The sequence below is a fragment of the Nanorana parkeri genome, unplaced genomic scaffold (assembly GCF_000935625.1).
Source record: "Nanorana parkeri isolate BGI_ZX_2015 unplaced genomic scaffold, ASM93562v1 scaffold599, whole genome shotgun sequence".
Classification (NCBI taxonomy): Eukaryota; Metazoa; Chordata; class Amphibia; order Anura; family Dicroglossidae; genus Nanorana; species Nanorana parkeri.
Genome location: NW_017306867.1, coordinates 349897 through 370216, shown reverse-complemented (window position 1 = coordinate 370216; position 20320 = coordinate 349897). Strand labels below are relative to the sequence as shown.

The 20320-nt window shown below is 44.4% G+C and overlaps 1 protein-coding gene across 4 annotated transcripts in view; it reads right to left on the bottom strand.

Annotated features, from left to right (window-relative positions):
* APP (amyloid beta precursor protein) overlaps positions 1–19803 on the bottom strand; it is a 207434-nt gene extending 187631 nt beyond the window's left edge. Inside the window, exon 1 of one of the 4 annotated variants that reach the window (XM_018562783.1) lies at positions 19563–19803. In XM_018562783.1, coding sequence (XP_018418285.1) covers positions 19563–19616 — 54 coding nt within the window. In that variant the 5' untranslated portion in view covers positions 19617–19803. The remainder of the gene's footprint in view (positions 1–19562) is intronic. The other 3 variants (XM_018562782.1, XM_018562785.1, XM_018562784.1) reach the window with 3 other exon arrangements.
* Between the last annotated feature and the right edge of the window lie 517 nt (positions 19804–20320).

Sequence of the window (20320 nt, the reverse complement as noted above, 5' to 3'; positions counted from 1 at the left end):
GGGCGGGGTGTGTCGTACTGGGTTTGGATCAAGCCCCTCCACACCATTAGCTGACAACGTGGACGGGCTCGGATCACACCACTGCATTGTGATGGGAACGCAGTGGTGTGCCCTGAAAAAAAGTACAGCATGTTGTACTTTTTTCAACATAGTGGGATACGACGCAGAACAACTGCCTTGCACCCTGCTGTGCCCGTAGAACTGAGTGAAATGTCATTTTCAATAAAGTTCTACCAAAAGCCAGGATTGGGCAACACACACCAGCCACTGGGTGTAAAATAAAAGAATATAAAAAGCCTAAAAAGAAGGAAAACAAATGCAATCACATTTAAAGTGACACTAAACCCAGAAGTTAAATCTCAAAAATACATTCAAGTACCTTAACTATTAACAAAAATGTATCTTATTTGTAGTGTTTGTTCCCCATGGTCCCTGCGTGTGTTGTAAAGTAGCCACCGCTCCAAGCTCACTCCCGTGATGGACTACAATCTCATGTTTAGCTAGCTAATTTGAAATGACGTTAGCCCTGGTTCACACCTAGGCGTATTGCATATGCGCGGTTTGTCGCGCGTTTTAGTTGTGCGACAAATGCGCATTTCCGAGGGCTACTTGGCTGTATCCCAATGGAAACGTGCAACAAAAAACGGCCCAAAGTAGTACATGTACCTTTTCAGGCGTGGGCCGTTTTGTAGCGCTTTAGGGACGGGCTGAAATACGCCAAGGTGTGAACCAGACCCATTGAATACAATGGGATTTACATGTTTGAGCGTTCTGTAGAGCGTTCGTCGAGTGTAGAACGCGCTACAAAACGTTCAGGTGTGAACGAGGGCTTACAGTCTATCACAGGAGTAAGCTTGGAGCTTGTAGCAGTGGCTACTTTACAACACACACAGGGACCATGGGGAACAAAAGCAGCCCCCCTCCAGAAGGAAGGACAGTGTCAGCGCCAATTCAGAAATGATTTGAGAATCTACACTTGAGTGATACACAAATAAGATACATTTTTGTTAATAGTTAAGGTACTTGAATGCATTTTTTTAAGATTTAACTCCTGAGTTTAGTGTCACTTTAACCAGTTGACATCCGCGGTGTTAAACCCCCTTTCCATCCAGGCCATTTTTCAGTGTTCAGCGCTGCGGTACTTTAACTGACATTTATTCCGTCATGCAGCGCTGTACTGAAATGAATTTTATACCCTTTTTTGGGGACAGATAGAGCTTTCTTTTGGTGGTATTTATTCACCACTGGGGGTTTTATTTTTTTACTATATTAAAGAAAAATTACCGAAATTTAAAAAAAAAAAAAAGTTTCCCCTATATTAAATGATAAAACATTTATTATTACCCAATTTTTTGGTAAAATATAAAAGATGGGGTCACGTCGGGTAAAAAGACACTAAACATGTCAAGCCTTAAAATTGCGTGCGCGCGCGAAACCTCAAAAAACGATAATACCCAAAATTGGCCCTAGGCGACGCTTTAAAAGCTGTTACCGCTCATCAGTTTAGTGTTATCAGTGATTGATGGCCCTAAAATGATTGCTCTCACTGCGACGTTGACGTTTGCGGCGATATGTAACATGTGTAGCGCAATTGTAATTTTTGCGCGCTGGGGCACCGGACGCGTATTTACGTTTATAGGCGCGTGGGGGTGGGGGAGTTAAACATTTTGGGGGGGTTTTTTCCCCTTTTTTTATATGTGGCTTTTATTTTATTTATTTTTTTATGTGTTACTTTTCTTTTTTTTATTTATATTTTTTTTTTTGCACTTATTGTTATTGCTATTATATAGGGGGATAACAACCCCTTATATAATAGCAAAGGCACACTGACAGGTCCTCTTTATGGAGATATTAGGGGTCTCTAGGACCCCTAATATCACCTGTGGACCCCAAAAGAAGCTGATAAAGCAGAGATCTGCTTTATCAGCTTCTTCTCTCTCCAGATGACTGACAGGTGAATGCGGAAGTGATGTAACACACATCACTTCTGCATTCACAGCCCTGACGGGGATCAGCAAGGAGCTGATCTCCCGTCCTCCTCCTCCTGTCTTTTCTGCCCGTGCGTGCCCGCTAGGGGGCGCGCGCGAGCAGAAAAAAATTGCCGTCTGGAGACGGCAACCCGCCAATGCTGCACTGCCGTCCGTCCGTTTTTTTACTACGGGCGGACGGCAAGAGGTTAAGGCCCGGTTCACACGTGGGCGTTATGTTGCGGGTTTCTTTTGTAGTGATCCACGGTAAAAACGCGCGTCATGAAACGCGCATATTCGATACGCCTAGGTGTGAACCCAGCCTAAGGCTCAGTAAGCTGCAATATTAAATTTTTGTTTGTGGGTTTAGATACACTTTAAACTGCAAATCGATCCATTGCATTATTACTGCATTGCAAAGTATAAAGAACACAATGCCTCAACAAAATAATGGCGTCTTAAGAATGTGCTAAATTATTAAAAGAAAAAAAAAAAATCAAGGAACTCACCACTTGCATTATTTAAGTGGAAAATTTCAAGATGAGGTCTCGGCCCTGCCAGGCTTCCACCACGAATAACAGAGGCCTCATAATGTAATCTTCGAGTACATATCTTGGAGGCCATTAAGTGAGGTCACTGGAGGTCATCCCGTAGGAACGCCCGTAGTCCTGGTTAATACTTGGAAATACTGTTGTTTCCCTATAACTATATCTGAATGTCTACAGTCCAACTCATCACCTTAGAGAAATAAATTCTCCTTTAATTAAATATCTCCATCACAGCCGGGGTTACCGTTCACCAAGAGGCTTTATTTTAGCAGTAAATAAAGAAATTCAGCACAGCACTGTTTGTTTTGTAATTAGGTGATGTCAGGATAAAGCAACAGGAAAGCTTTAATGCCATTGTCATGTACTGAAGTACTGTAAGTACAGTCATTTATATATCTGCAACAGTACTGTAGGAGCCAGTTATTGTGAAAACCAATAGCACATCTGTAGGGACATCCCACATTGACTTCCTTGCGTCTGAAACCTATAGCAGTACATACACCAATGTAGGACAGCCTTTCTCAACCTTTATACCATGTAGGAACCATTGAAATTGTTTTAAGGTCTCACTAAAATGACTACATATACACACTAATGCTCATGGAACATGTGATCAGTATGTTCTACAGAGTCATAAAATAAAAGAACGGGGTTTCCTTAAAAAATTTAAATTGAACAATAATAGCCAGAAAAGAAACACGGTTAAAACTATAGTGCCCCATTAGATTGGTAGTCAGTGTAGGCAGGAGATCATTCTGCCATGGCTCTCATTGCAAAGAACCCTTAGCAAATTCTGGATGAACTCCAAGGTTTCACGGAACCCTGGTTGAGAAAGGCTGGTATAGGCTCTATTTCCTAATAGCGAATAACATTCAGGACAGACTCAGAATGTATATGTTGGATGTACACCATGCAATTTACTTCCCGACTTCTTATACTTCTTGGGTAGCACATTGTTGATAGCTTTCCGCTGAAGTTCATGACTCTAGTGCCTGGAGATGAAGTCACAGTTCATTCTGCAGCAAGTCTTGATCACAATACATGTTGTGCATAATACTTTCTCAAACAATTCATCCCCACACAGCTACCTCCTCATGCATCACTTGCCCCTCCCTTCTAGATTGTAAGACCTCACGGGCAGGGCCCTCCTTACCGTCTTGTCTTGTATTGTAATGTCTTCCTTATATTGTAAAGCGCTGCGAAAACTGTTGGCGCTATATAAATCCTGTATAATAATAATAATGTTAACTAAATGAGAAAGCCAACATGGAGTGCCAGAGCCCGTTGTAAGAGTCAGGGCTGATAGGATCTCAGCTTTGAAGTTAAGTCTAATAATATAAGAACTTGGTGGATGATGCATCAGTCTGTCATCTACCTAAAGCTTATCGCAGAACTCTGGGCAAAAAATGGTCTTAACCCCTTCAGTGGGGCTACCCCCGCACTGCAAGGGTTAAGTTCTCATTTTTGTCTAGGGGCAAAAATAACAAAGTTATACTCATCCAAAGCTCACAGGCGACTGGCGCCTAGACTAGTCCCTTCAGCCTGTCTCCTCCTTAAGGCCCCGTTCACACTGAGCGGTTTATCGCGTGCTTTGCTCCCCAAAATCGTGCATATTTCTGCGCGATATCGCTCTTTGTAGCTCGTCCAATGCATTCCAATGGAGCTGTTCACATCTCACAGCTCAATGTCGCCTGTAGCTCATCGCTGAAGCTTGTCGCTTGTACATGACCCTTTTTTCAGCGGATGTCGCGCGATTCGGACTCAATGGTATCGTGCATTAACGGCGATATCGCGCGACAGAAAGGTCACTTTTGCAATGCAAAATGTAAGGCACGAATGATGTCACATCAAGATCGCTGTTGATTGGTTACAGCCCAATATAGCAGCGACGAAGTCCCGCCCAAAAAACGCGCCCAATGTAGCGCGATAAAATGTGCATTGTCGCTCAATATCGCGCAATGTAGCTCAAAGCCGTTCATCACAAAATTGTGCGGAAAAACGTGCAATACCCATGTCGCTCAGTGTGAATGGGGCCTTACAGTGGTCCACAACTGCATAAAATGTGCTGAAACAACAACTTTAGTCTCCATCAGAAGCTCGTGTGACAATGCAGAAACAGAAGAGGGAGACAGAGCGTTGTCACGCTATATCAGAAAGTGCCTCATTAAAGACATTTATGACAGCATCACCGGGTATCATTTTAATGAAAGCTGAAAATGTAAAAATATTGAAAAGGACTTTTAAAACTATATTACAATAGATGTAAACCACAACTAGATGACAATTCTTTTTCCAGAGCACTACAATTGCCATTTATTTATTTTTTAGAAAGTACCATTTGCAATTCTTTTTCCAGAGCACTACAATTGCCATTTATTTTTTAGAAAGTACCATTTGCACCCGTTGTTGCATATCAGTGCTGCTGATCTCCTCCAGCTTCATTGCAGCCACTCCCTGCCTATATACACTTGATTTAGCTTCAGCTGCATGCATTGCTCAGGATGAGCTTCCTGATGGTGACAAAAGTGGACCATGCCAACACATGAGCAGCATACATGAACATCAAAAGTGAAAGGGGTGCCGACTACACCGTAGTGACCTATAACTAAAAGAAAAGGTCCATGTTGGCAGCTCTCTGCTACAGCCGTCTGTTTACTAGTTTTATCCACAGATTTAGCTTGCACAGCAAAATGCCTGTCTCTGCAAAAAAAAACAAACAATTATCGAAATAGTCCCTCTGCTCAGAGTACATCACATCATTGTGATAAAGAACAGCATTTCATATTAAGCACTCTGATTTCTATTTCCTTTTACAGAGGGGCTGGCCAGTACATTTTGCTGCATTCATTCACTACAAAGATGGAAACACGTAAACCTATAATTGAATGTTACAGTCTCTACCCATTGCACGAAGCCGCGCCGTTCTGAGCTACAATGAAAATTTGTCAAGGTGACCTCACATTCATGCCAGTTGCTGGCATTTGCAATTTAACAAAAATATGGGTTGCTGCACAGCAAGAAACGCTGACCAGAAAATATGTGCGTGCAGCCACTAATGGCTCCAGGTGTCCACAGTTTATATCAGCATGGGTTACTGCTCAGCCCCCAAAAAGTGCATGGATTTAAAGTACGGTGCAAGCTCTCAAACAGAACCAAAATGTAATGTCTGAGAATTTCATGGGATGCAGTTAGCATTTGAAAGTATTTTTTTTGTGTGAACTTTTCCAATTTATGAAAAAACAAAACATAGTGGTACCTTTACAATGTGCTGTGTCAAACATACCCCTTTCCCCAAAATGTGCAGCCTTAGCAGACTGGTCAGCCCTGTTACTGGTATACAATCATAGACCTTTTGTAAAAAGTCAACAGCTAAAGCCGTTCAGGCGAACAGTGACGGCAGCCAATCGGTATTTTGAAAGTGGAACGCCCATGCTGCAGGCGATTCCTACATCCGTGCTCTTTAGCATGGATGGAAGAATCCGTTATATTTATTATATAGATTTATAAGTATAACAGTGTATGGCCAGCTTTAGTCTCCATTCCCATCTCTAAGCATGGCTCTTGACCCCTGAAGTAGGCAGGCAGCAGTGACATGGGCCTGTCACAGGAAGGGTAGAGTTATCAAGGTTTTACACACTGAAGGCAGCCATGGATATTAGAGTGGCCAGGCATAAGCCGACCGTCCTTAGGCATCTATATGTTGGCTAAGCTATGGGGAGATGTGGGGGAGGCATGCCAGATGCCCACTTATCAGGTGAAAACCAACAAGAGTTTGACAAGCTTTTCCAATCTGCCCAATCACGTATTCCCCCCAGAAGCCTTGGCTGACTGTGTATGCTGGACAAAAGAAGATGAGCTTCTGTCACGGGGTATAGCCGGCCCAAAACAAGGAGTGGAACCCACTGGCAGGAAACAGACCAAAGGAGATCCACAACGAGGTACAAGAGAGCAATTCCAAAAGGCGCAGTCAAAGTTCAGTCCGGGTCGAGACAGGCAGCTAGGATCAAGAGCGGAAAGGCAGGCCAACGGATCGGTAACCAGGAGTTCAGATGAGGGTGAATGAAACAATGTAAAATCTGCGCTTCTGGACGGGGTGCGATGTGAGAGCTGCTGCGCTATGTTTTGTGAAGATGAAAAAATGTTTGAGTGTGCAGCGCTATTAAAGTGAATAAAGTGTAATTCCCTCTTCGGGTATATCAAAAATGTATAAAAATAGGTAACGAACAAAGTTAATCGATCCTAAAGGGTAGGGAATTCTGTAGAGTGAATATACAGATTTGATATATATGGTGACAAAATAATCTATTGTGTTCCAATGGCAGTGAAAAATATTTGTGAAATGCCACAACATAAACAATTGTTATATTCTTATATCCCCCTGGTGAAAAGAAAGACTGTGCATCAAATAATATCTAAACTTTTGTGTACGGTTATGTTGCCCGTGGACAATACAACTTAAAACAATCCCAACTGGTGATTCATTCTTTATGCAAAAAAAATAAGAATGTGATCGGTGATAAATTAAAAAAGTGAGTCCAGTGAAATCTTCAACACTTGTTTCAAGATGGTAGATTACTAGATAGCTTATCCCCACACCAGCGTGTATCAATGTACATAACCGTACACAAAAGTTTAGATATTATTTGATGCACAGTCTTTCTTTTCACCAGGAGGATATAAGAATATAACAATTGTTTGAGTTCAGATGAGGGGTCAGGGAACGGCAGCAGTATCCGACACAAGAGGTTAGGTGATTTCACCATATAGCTAAAATAACTCAGCAACAAGCCTGAGCTCTGGCTGGAATTTAAACCCAGTGGGATCCAGGCCCGCCCCGGTCCCTGAGACAACCAGGAGGCTTCCCTGTCCAGGAGCCAATAGCAGAAGGTAAAACGGATGGAGTGTGCCGGGACCCTCCCCCAGCAAGACCCACACCTGACGACACTAATGGCCGCGGGCACACTACGTGCGCGCCTCCATGCAGCGCTTGCAGCCTGCCCACCGCGCGCACACACACATCACGCAGCCTGTCTACCACGCGTGCATGTGCACATCGCGCATGCACACCTGCAACCCTGCCAACAGGAGTCCCGTCAGGCCGAATGAGACCCTGTGCACTACCCTGCACCTGGCGGCCCCAGGGTGAGACGATACGCCTGGTTCCCGGATAGCTTCACATATAACTTCAGCTGCCTAGTTCTCCGGATCTACTGATTGAATTGATTTTCACTGAAGGTAACCTCTGCTCATACAAGTTTTCACATAATGCTAATTTAATGCATTCATGTTCGCATTCATGTTTGATGCATTCATTGTTGTATTCCTCAAGAATTTGTAGTAATAGATGCAGTAGACTTCTTGGGTCAGTCAACTCAAAAGTGACATTGTTGCTTGGAGTATATTTCAGGCAGACTGAATCACCCATTGTGTTATAACTCTGATGAAATTCAATCCAAATTCCTGGCTCTACCCCACCCTTTCATTTACTGGATGTGTACAACCTACGAGTGAGTAAGGTCTTCACATGCTTACATTTGTTCTGTTGGGAGTAGAATCTTTTATTGGGTACTGAAACCATTCACTCTATTTCGGAGCAAAGCTGGAGAAAACAGACCACTAAAATCCTACACTGAAACCCCACTGCCCTTGTGATCACAATAGAGAAGGAGCACAGCGGTTGTCATCCTTCTGTAGAACAGAATGAGAAGGAAAACAATACAGTATGTGATGGTACAGAGGAGCCGGAAATGTACTATACATTAGGACAAATGCATGAAAGTGTCACCTGCTGCATCGTTTTAAAACTCGGCAGAAACATAATCAGGTAATACAAAGTAGGTGGGTTGGATGTAGGAAATCATTTCCAAAGTGTGTTACTAGAGACACTGAAAGTTATAAAAAGCCAAAAAATGCGTTAAGGGTTGGTCCACCTAACCGAAAAGGAAGCATAGAGCAGCATATTCTCCAGAAAGCTAGTATTTTTCTCTCTTCTATTACTCTTTATTCACCCACCCATGCAAGTCCATTAACAGCTCTATGTTGCTATTTGAGTACGGACTCAGGGTAGCTTACCTGAAGTTTTTAACTTCCTTTATCCCTCACTCCCCCAGGCTTCCTCTCTCTATGTGACCGCATCCCTGCAGAACTCTTCTGTTAACCATCCCGCGGTGACACTCTGACGTCATCACGTACAGTGCAGGACCAGCAGCCCTGCGTTGTGAGGGCGCCGATGGCCCAACTACAACCTAGCGTGTTTGAAAGGTGAGGGACAGCTAGCAGGTGAGAGAGGGGTAAGGTAAGGGAAAACTGTTTTTAAAGCTACCCTAGGCAAAAACAAGCATTTAACCCTTGCAGTGTGGGGGAGCCCAAATACAAGTATAGTTTTAAAATTTCCCATGGAGTTCAGCTTTAAGAATTTTATTCTTAAAGTGACACTAAACTCGGGAGTAAAAATGCATTTGGCCTCATTCACACTGAGGTATAATACGCTGCGCATAGATGTGTGCTGCATTTTTTCCCATATGCAAATAAATGGCTCCATACACAGTTGCGAAAAGATGCGCAAAAGAAAATAGAACCGAGATGCGTCCGGGCTCGGAAATTCTGCGAATGTTAAGCATGTACGCACATATACGCATATGTGTACGCACGTACAGTACATTAAAGTTTCTATTTAAAATGATGCATTCTGGGATTGCATACAGTTCACGCATATACGCATTTACAAATATGCATACAATTTTGCTCTTGCATTGTGTGTGAATGATGCCTTCAAGTACCCTAACTACAAAAATATATCTTATTTCTGTATCACTCGGCCGAGTGATACACAAATAAGATACTTCAATGTATTTTTAGGATTTAACCCGAGTTTAGTGTCACTTTAACATCTGCCATAAACCGTTTGATACATTTGTAAATGTGTGATCAGGACAACTTTCTCAAACAGCTACCAGTTTATTCCGGTATCAGGAAAACTGATAACAAACCTGTACAACCTGCTAAAACATTCACACGTGATAAGTGAAAGCGAAGCATTTATACAGCAGACGTCTTTCAATGTAAGAATCGCCTTCAGCAGCCACCACACATCGCAACAGACAAAGTGACAACATGAGAATATTCTGAGCCGTACAGTAACAAGGAGCGCCGGGTCACCTTCCATACCAACTGTCCTGGAATGTTTGTGTAAAGTGAGCACCCTCCCAATACATTTTACAGGCCTTAACACTTTCCTGACATGATTAATACAAACCCAATCACTTAGCTGCTCATTTCACATCTTGTGCTCCATTGCTATGTGATAATGTACTTCTCAAAATGTCTCATACGATTTTGGCCATTTACACCTAAGCATTTTAAAATGCGCATATTTTATATACATTGGTCGCATGTGTTTTAATGCTGCTTGTGTGAAGAGAACTTGCATTTTTGTTGTTTCCAAGGATACTTTGGGTCAAAAGTTCATAACGGGGATTTTTTTTTTCTTTACAGCTCTTCCATTCAAAAACCACACAGTGCATACAATATATGTGGTTTTGCACATTTTTGCATGCACTACCAAATGGACTGTACATGTTTTAGGAAGCATGGATCTGGCTTTCTGGCCAATCGGGAAGGTGGGGGGCGGGTAATGACTTGCCACCCGGCTTCCTGATTGGCCGGGAAGCCGACTCCATGCTCTCTCGTCAACAAGCCAGCTTCCCAGCCAATAAGGAAGCCAGGCGGCATGTAATCACTCGCCGCCCGGCTTCCTATTACCAGAAGTTCCGGTATTGGAATAAGCATCTGGAGTATTTGGACCAGTACTAGTATCGGTGCATTCTTAATATACATTAGAACATTATATAATACAATATATATAACATTTCATTTTTGGGAGGGCAATATTTTTCCACAACCACCATACAAGTATTACTATGTACAAGCAGCAAACAGGCTTACATCACTGTGCCAGTGCACCTCATGCATTGACGGAGCAAGGAAAGTCCCCATTGCAAAGCTTGATTTGAGTTTTGTTTTTTTCCTCAAGCCCAGACCTAATCAGCTATGACAGATGGAGCACCAATTTGGACCCAATTCAGATCTTTGCATATGTGGCTGGCAATCAGTGTTGTATAGAGGTTGATAAAGTTTTTTAATTTTTTTTATCCTGCATAATGACCTGATTAAAATATCAGAGTGCCATGTGAAGCCGGGCATCCTGGTGCAAACACAGGGCTGATTCTTTCATCGGGAGGTATCTGTTTAGATCAGCATGAATATAGCTCTGTTATTTCTAAAGGACGGTATTAATAAACCCTTCAGCAAGCTTGGAGGCACAAAGGGAGTCAGTTTTCACTATAATTCAAAAGCCGCTCAAAATAAGCTCTTTTGTTTGCCTGTTATACCGTATGAAGGGAAAAAAGTCCCACAAATCTTGATGTCTTTCTGCAGCTCCTTCATCCTGCTGATGGACTCAGCCATTGATGTCTCATGGGTTAATAGGGTGGGGGGGTCATAGCATGCCAAAAAGCTACAACAGGTCACAATGTCAGCAGAGACTTGAGAACAAAAAAACTGTCTCACCGCCACTTAACAACCAGGAGATTATCTGCATTCTATATAACCTCTGCGGCAGGCTGCGTACTGTGCCACAACGTGCAGCTGCCAGGGCACACCATGCAGATGAAAATGCATAAGCTTTCCATATACTCACTTAGCCATTAAAAATAAATGAAAGCGAGAAGGTAACAAAGTAAAGTGATCAGTTTAAAGCACTTTGTACAATGTGTGTGTAGAAAGAAAGAAAAAAAACCCTGTATTGGTGGAGCAGCTGTATTTGCATTCAAATGATGCAAATTGTGCTTCCTCTTTGATAGGGATGCACAGTGATTGTCCACTAGAACCCTTACTGCTGGGGTAAGCAACCTTGGCAATCCAGCTGTGGTGAAACTGCAAGTCCCATCTTTACCTCAGGAAGTCATGCTTGTGGCTGTCAAAAGTCTTGCAATGACTATCCCCGCCTTAGATTTACACCTGACAGGCTTAGAAGTCAGTCTGGAAGAGCTATGCACCACAAGTGAGAAATGGACAATTTAATTCATTCAATGGCTCAGTCCATATGATGCATCTTTGAAAACAGACCTCAAAACTCCTGCAAGCAGCTCTCTGGGTGCATGTTACATGCCATGCAATGAAAGGCATCTACTGTAGGGCCTTCACTACATATTTTATGGACTTTGGACCAGGCAGCCCCAAAGACCAACATCTTTAAATGGGTGCTCAACATTCCCTTAGGGCAGCACAGTGACGTAGTGGCTTGCACTTTTGCCTTGCAGCACTGGGGGTTTCCTCCGGGTACTCCGCTTTCCCCCCACATTCCAAAGACATGCTGGAAGGTTAATTGGCTCCTGTCTAAATTGGCCCTTGTATATATGCATGTAAGATAGGGACCTTAGATTGTAAGCTCCTTGAGGGCAGGGAGTGATGGGAAATGCGTAAAATTGTGGGTACTATAAAAATACCTGTAATAAATAAAAATAGATAAAATCCCTGTCATTAATAAAATGGTGCACAGAGAAAAACAACTGCATAAGCATGAGAGGTCAGAGTTCACTTTGCAGCATGAGGACCAGTACCTTCAGGGTGCAAGAGGAACTGACATGGAGACATCTGTTCCTGCACTGCCAATGGGTCTCTCTAGCTTGAAGCAGTGGAGGGGTGATCTGCTCGGGATATTTTACTAGAGATTGCAATCAAAGCAGTTGTTCCAAAAGCATGTTGAACACACTAATAGAGACTAGCAGAAGAATTTCAATAAATGAGATATCAAACCATCAAATTATGGAATGCAAGCAAACAAAATTCCATCTAAATGCTGCAATAACTGAAATGCAAACATACCATTACTCTCTCTGATAAGGCAGGTCATAAAGTCGCCTTTTGGCAGCTTTTATCCGTGAAAATAGCAAGACTTGTTTACAAAAGAATTTGAGCAAAAAGTGTCTCAGACAATCTGGTCTGCTCCATAGCAGTCAATCAGCCTCTATGTACTGCATGGGAAACTTGGCAGCAGACTCTGATTGGATGTTTCGAGGCAGGTCAGTTAGCCCATAATACATCTTTAAAAAAAGTGAAGATGCATTTGCTGCAGTTTGCCTCAGATTAGGTCAGGGCTGGACAAATCCCAGTAGCCAACGTTCCTCAAAAACTACAGATGGTGCCCAACTTTTGAGGTTTTCTTTAGTTGTCGTCAATGAAGCAGACTCCTAAAATAATCCTGCTGGCTCCTGGATTGGACAGATTGCTTCCTGAATTCCATATTAATTTGTCCACCCCCTTATTATGTACAAGAGTATACTTACAGGGTTATTCACTAAAGGGTGAAGAGTTTGGAGAAGGCAAGAGAATTGAAGAATCTAGGCCAACATAGCTGAATTGGAAAGTGAGCGCAAGTGTAGAATTTTTCCAAATTAGCTATTTTGCCCTAGATTGTTCCCTTCTCCTGCCTTCTCCAAACTCTTCACCCTTCCGTGAATAGCCCTGTTAGAATAACGGCTAGCCTCACAAACATACCACCTATTTTAGCTCTGCAGTCCACCAGTCACCCCTTGTATACAAGTGCACCAATACTTGGGTTGCTGGATTATGCAAATTCTGAACAGCTCATGCAGTTGAAAGTGCCATCTCGCCAATCCAGTGTTGCACTACTGGCTAGCCAATGCGCTATAAGTGAGCTCACTGAATAAAGGAGGCAGGAGCAGAGCTTGGGTCACAGGAATTGATGGGAATTTGCATAACAGAGCTTCTCAGGTCTTAGAGCTCCCAGGGTCCTCATTCAGAAAACTGAACTGACATGCAGGCACCTGAAGGTGCTATGACATACAAAAGTGTTGCTTCGGTAACCTTCAAGTATTTAAATATTCTTAACAAGCAGCAAAAAAGCTTTAAAAAACAAACTCTGACCTCTGTAGCAGTAGGCACTGTGGAGAAAATTATCCCTAAATTTACAGCAAAAGCACTCAAGTGATTCAAGGGTTTCACTCAAGCAGCTCAGCTCCCCCTCAAAAAGCACCTCATCTGTGTTTACATAAGAGATTAGACCACTGATGAGAAGGGGAGGAGGGGGAACTGAGCTGCCGAAAAAAACCACATGAGCAACCTTAGTGTTTCTTCTGTGAACTGTGAATATGATTTCTCCACAGTGCCTGCAACTACAGAGGTCTTTTAGAACTTCTTCACAGCATGTTATGGATTTGTAAGTACATTAATGTTCATAGCCTAGCTACAGACTTACTTGAAACTGGCCATACATGTTACAATCTAAATACACAAACTTTGTAGAGCCTCCGTTAGATTTGCCATGCACATTGTATGCAAGTAGACAGGCGCTTGCACTATATATAGTTGTTGGTACACCTGAGGTGAGTGTACAATGAGTTTGTAACGCATATGGTTGGCTTTATTCTCACTGCAAGTATAAAATGATTGCGTCTTTAAGACTTTGGGAGTGAGTGATGGGAATGGTCTCTGTACAGCACTCCGTAAAACATCAGTGTTGTAAAAGAAAAAGGAACATATTTATCTTAAAAAGTCAAGAGTCTAGGCTTGGTGCAAACCCAGTTTGCCCAAGCCCATGGAAAACTGACACACACCTATTGGCCCAATCATTTGTGGCAGGGGCATTCCTCACCCCACAGCTACACAACTCAAAGCGGCAGCAAATGCCCCCGGCAGCAACTGATTAGGTCCTGGAGGAGAGGGTTGTCAGTCACAATTTTGTGCAGGCTTGGGTGATCTCAGGTGAACTGAGTTTGCACCAAGCCCTCCTCACATCACTAATCTTAAACACAGATGTCAGCAGCAGTTATACTGAGTGTTCCTGTGTTCCTGTCAATTCATAAAAGGCTGTATTATCAGCTACTATGTCCACAATCATGAATGAACAGGAAGTGATGTATAGCACTCCCTGTTCATTCATAACTAGGGACACAGTAAGCTTACTATGTCCTCAGTTATTTACAAACACTGACAGCGTTATTCACAGAAGGGTGAAGAGTTTGGGGAAGGCCTGAGAAGTGAACAATCTAGGACAAAATAGCTGAACTGGAAAGTGAGCTGAATTTGAGAATTTGTCCAAATCAGCTATGTTGTCCTAGATTGTTCACTTCTCCTGCCTTCTCCAAACCCTTCACCCTTTAGTGAATAACCCTGTAAGTGATCAGTACTGAGTGTGCTCGCTCTCCATCCTGACTGCTTCTGCTGTAACAGGAGCCAAACTCTCCTCCTGCACCACCCTGTTCGGCCTCCTGAGAGTTGTCTCCTCCCTGCACCACCCTACTCGGCCTCCTAACAGCCTCTGTCCTCCCACAGTGTACCGGCAGCCGGATCGCCTCTGTGTCCCCTCTGATCCCCGCTGCCTCTGTTGACACAGGCGGGGGGGAGCAGCTAGGGACCAGAGGGACACAGACCAAAGCTTGCAGCTGGCACCCAGCGGGGAGGAGAGAAGATAGGGACGTACCGCATTTTAGACACAGGCAGGGGGGGGAGCGGCTAGGGACCAGAGGGGACACAGACCAGAGCTTGCAGCCGGCACCCAGCGGGGAGGAGAGGAGATAGAGACGTATTGCATTTTCGTCTGTTTTTGTACTAATCGCCATTTTGCCCATAGTGCCATTTTCACTTGCAATTTCGGTGCATCCTTATACAAAACGTATTAGAAAAAAAAACACACACACACACACACACACACACACACAAACACAATCATTATACAAAACATGTATAAAAAAATGCAAATGATAAAGATGCAAAACATACACAAATGACCACGTTCAACATGTTAACTAACTACATCCTTGCTCAGCCCTCTGCACAAATATCAAATAAAAATATCCACAAAAAAAAATTAAACAAAATATATGTTAGAAAAAAAACACGCACGGGGTCCTACGGTATTCTCAATAAACACTTTGCAACAACACACACTCAGGCTGGAGAGAACGACATACTCTGTAACAAACACACTCAGGCTGGAGTATAGAAAAGTAGAACAAATGCCCCCAGCAATGAGGAATCATCTTTCAAACACATAAAAGGTTCTGTGTCTTCTGCAGAAATTGGTTATAGCAGACGGAGTAGCCGTTTTAGAAATAAGCAAACCAAAAAAACCAGAAGAAATAAAAGGCCTGGACGCGTTTCTGGAAGCACAAAACCTAAAACAGCGACTAATATTTATAAGAAATAACACGGCAGAATATTGATCTGCAGAGTTCTCCGATTGCCGTTGTGGATCAGGAAAGATTTTTGTATCCTGTTACAGCAAGTTTGCACCTGTGTGATTTCAAGCGCTTGAGCCATCGCATGACAAAAGGATTCCCATTATTTTCTATGGGGCCCATTCATACCTTTGCAACGCGCTTCCGTGCGACTTGAAAAAGGGCACAGAGCTTGAATCTAATGTCACCAGCACACCGTAGTAAAGTGTCAAAAGGAACGCTTGTTTAAAGACACATTGCCACTCATCAAGCGCAGCGTTTCTGGGCCACTCTCGGTCCCCTTCATCTCCTTGAGCCGGATGAAGGGGAGCCTGCGTGGCCCCGAAACGTTGAGCTTGATAGTGACAATATGCGTCAATAAACAGACGTTCCTTTTGACACTTTACTACGGTGTGTTGGTGACATTACATTCAAGCTCTGATCCAGGCGGCGCCATCTGCGGTCATTTTTAGCACCCGTCTTGCTTTGGGATATCCGGTAGGGAGTGCGGCAGAATATCTGTACATGTCCCTTAAGGCACAGGCGCAACGTTTTAGCTGCACAGACTTCAATGAAATCACATGAGACGCATGTAACATGCATTTTCATGTGTTTTGCCGGATTACAACAAGCCATCGCCCCCGAGCACCCTATACTTTATTTTGCCTTTATTGGCCAAAGCAAAAATGCATGAAAAACACACATGCGTGAATGGAGACTCAGGCTCGGGGCAGACCTGAGCGATCCGGTCCTGTACAATTGCAGGCAGCGATTGCCATGCGGCCCCATTGATTTCAGTGTGGTGACATCCGGGCGGCAATCGCTGAAAAAAGGTACATGTACCCTTTTTTTGGCGATAAACGACGCAGGAAAATAATGGCACCCATAGCGCGATCGTCTGTGTTGGGCGACTCCGTGACCCCGCACGATTGCCGCGCAGTGACAGATCGCCTAGGTGTGCACCGCCCCTTGAGGCTCAATTTACAAACCTTCAACACAGGGATAAGTATCTTTGAGTCATGTGACTCATTTTCAAATTGTATTGATCTCAGCAGAAAACAATTGTCACTTTTTTGGAGATAAATCTCCTTATCCTGGTGTGCTACCTTTGTGAGGTGACCCTTGAGAATTTGTCTGCCTTCATGTGGATCAGCTTTAAGTTTCATTTTTTTTTTTCTGGGGGGGGAGGGGAGGGGTTTTTTCTTTTTCTACAGTTTCAACAGACAACAGCTGCAAAGCTGCCGGTTGTGTAAATCAGCCATGCGGTGAAGTGTCGTAAAACGCGATGGTGATATGCAAAGTGCGATAACCCATAGCAACTGGTCATCCCTCACCAATCCGACTTCAGTAAGGCACTGGATGCTATGAGTGGATGCATTTCTGCCTGCCAAATGGGAATAAGCTTGACGCATATCCCACATTTATAACCATCCCTGAAGTATACACTCCAAAGGAAATGAACAACAGGACCGTGTGATAATAAAATGCAATGAACTCCTCCTGGAGCATATCTGTTCCATTTCGTAACATGGCAATGCACAGGCTTGATGAAAAATAAAACGCCAGACAGCGTTTGATGTTATTTTTGCACAGTCGCTGCCGAATCCCCCCCCCCAATCTCTCCCCGGTCTGTTTACAGCCGAATGACGTTTTGGCTAATTAAAGTCTATGTATTCTGTAACCGACGTGAAACATGCAGCAAGCAGCAGTTGCGTGGCGCGGTAACAGAGTTGAGCTGTCTACAGGACTCTCCTAGATGTTGTCAATGCAGAACGCTAGCTGGGGGCGAATGGTTCAGAAGGGAAGAGATGAAAGGAGAAGGCATATAAACACCTAGCGGTGGGAGGCTCTTCCAAGCTGCAGCTTCCAACGCAGCTTTGCATTGCAGCAATGCAGAGACGCCATCTTCCCTGTGTCTTAATCTTCCTTCAGTCAAATCCTTTTATCTATCGCCTCCTTAATACCCACCCAAAGGAAGAGACTACAGCTAGCAGCAAGAGAGCCCCCAACCCCCACCTCATCCATTTCCAAGGTGCCTAATTAGAAAGCCCCCTTATTATCCAGGCCCAGGGAAGAAGAAAATAGAGGATACGGCTGAATACTGTCAGTGCATCCTATAAAACATGTCATGTTTACCCAACACACACACTAACCACCTGATCCAAGACAATGGGTTACAAAAGTGTGAGCAGAGCCCATTGAAAGGGGCTAAACCGTGCAGCTGGTGTCAGCAATTCATTTCATTTATAGGAGATGTGTGTACCCGGTGGTCAATTCCGAATAGGAAAACACAACGCATTCACTCTGCTTTGATGTCTCAGGCACCCAGACACAGAAGAGTTTTACAGACAGTTGGCTACAGTCAAATCGTATGCATTGGCTGCTGTAAATAAATGCAGCTCATCCACGTACCGCCGGGGTATGTAATCAACAAAATAAGAAATGCCATTTATTAAAGCGTTTTCCTGACCAACATGGCGTGGCTCGCCGAATAAACACTTAAAGCCCAATGACACGGTAGAAATTCCTTTTTGCACACTGAGATTTTGCCTGATAACAGGAATATGAGGCCATGCAGATATAGGGCAATATAAGAGCGGAGGGTAACGAGGCATCAAAGGGTCAGCAGCAATGGGACATGGGTCACACAAGAGGGAGGGGGACAGAGGGGTAATACAATTGCATTCGTTAGCACTAATCAGACCGGTCCTCTGTAATATGGAAACGAAAGAGGTGCAGGGTATGGACTGTGCCCTCAGCATCCAGCACTGCATACATGGGAGAGAGTAGGGGGGCAGCAAAGCCCCACTGGAGGGCAGAGGGCATTGGATTTCTTTGTTTTTCCTCCTCTTTGCAATAAGCAGACGGGACTTCAGTAATAAAGGGGGAGATGCTTGATAGAGAAAGAGGGAGGTGGGCATGAAAAAAGAGCAGAACATGACAAATACAAAGACAGTGTGGCAGGAAAATTGGTTACATAAATGTCACAGGAACCCTACATGAAAAAGATGATACATGTAAACAGGATGCAGATGATGATGAAAGGGGACAACACAGGAGCTGTATATGGACTGGGTCAGCAGGACCAACATGGCACCTTGGCATGGCAAGCATAGCAGAGCACAGAGAAAAAAAGAGATAAGACATTTTAAAAGGGGCAGAAAATGGGCAGTGTTGCAAAAAAAAAAAGGGAAAATAGGGAAGAAAGAGGACATCAGGGCAGAAAAGGGGAGCTGCACATGGACTGGGTCAGCGGGACCAACATGGCACCTTGGCATAGCAAGCATTTCAGAGGTTAGAGGCTGGGAATAAAAGAGGATACATGGTATTTTAAGGGGTAGCAAGGCAGAAAAGGGGCAGCATTGAAAACAAAATGGGGGGGAAAAGGGCAGAAAAGGGGCAGCAGTGGAGAAAAAGGCAACAGGGTGGAAAGAGCAGCAGGGCAGAAAATGGTCGGCATGGCATTAAAGGGGCAGCAGGGCATTAAAGGGGCAGTCTGCCATATGCATTACAGGAAACCCCACACACAGGAGAGGCTGATGGCAATGATAGAATGGGGTACCCTGTACTGTCAATGATGACAGCAGAGAGAGGAAGGTGCAAGCCACTGGCTGGTCGAGCAGCATTGGGCACCCCGACATATCACAATTGGTCCCCGACATTTCGACGGGCACATACACACAGCAGCCTGCCATTGTGCTGAGCAGAGACCACAGGCAGATCATACAAAGGGAAGCAAGGTGGGATCCAGCATTACATCACAATCGCCTCTTCAACATTGAAGCAGCAGCCCTCCCCCATCCCTTTACCTCCAGAGCCAGCGATCCGGCAGCCAGGAAGAGCAGCGTTATATGGGGCAGCATGGCTGCAGCGTAGCCGGGGATGGGAGCCTGGTTGTCGGCGCTGTCCGGGCTCCTCCGCCTCTGTAATGCGCTTTCCTCCTCCGGGCTGGCAGCTGCGGGATCGGTACTCGGCACAAGACAGGAGAGCCGCACACTCACATCCCCGGGGCTGCGTCAGCTGATCCAGCCCACCGTATACCAGCGCCACCTGGCGGCCGGAGCGCGACACTGCGGCTGCGTTCATACAATGGTCAGGGCGGAGGGAAGAAGCGGCTCTGTGCTACTGCACCGCCAGCCACACGATCACCATTATCGTCATCTTCGTCCCCTGGGATCGCCGGTGCACGCTGTGCAATGCAGCTGCTACAATGCTGGGCATAGATGAGTAGATCTATTGGGTGCCCGATCTGTGGACAATGGTCAGCAATGGTGGCCAGCTCATCTGACATGATCCCTGCTGTGGTAAAATACTGATTTCTACGCAGAATCGTGCTGACAGAAAGATCCTTAGTAACAAATGCATGAAATGCACACGGGCGTAAAATCGCCAGGTTCACATTTGTAGCGCGTATAGCGCCGTAAATGCAGCAGTATTGAATATGATGGACCCATGCATGCAGCTGCGTGGTACTCAGTAAGTCCCCTTTCACACCTGATTGTTTCGGGAACGTGCGTCAAACACGCACCAAAATGCACGCTTTGACGTGCGTGAAAAACCCAACTGG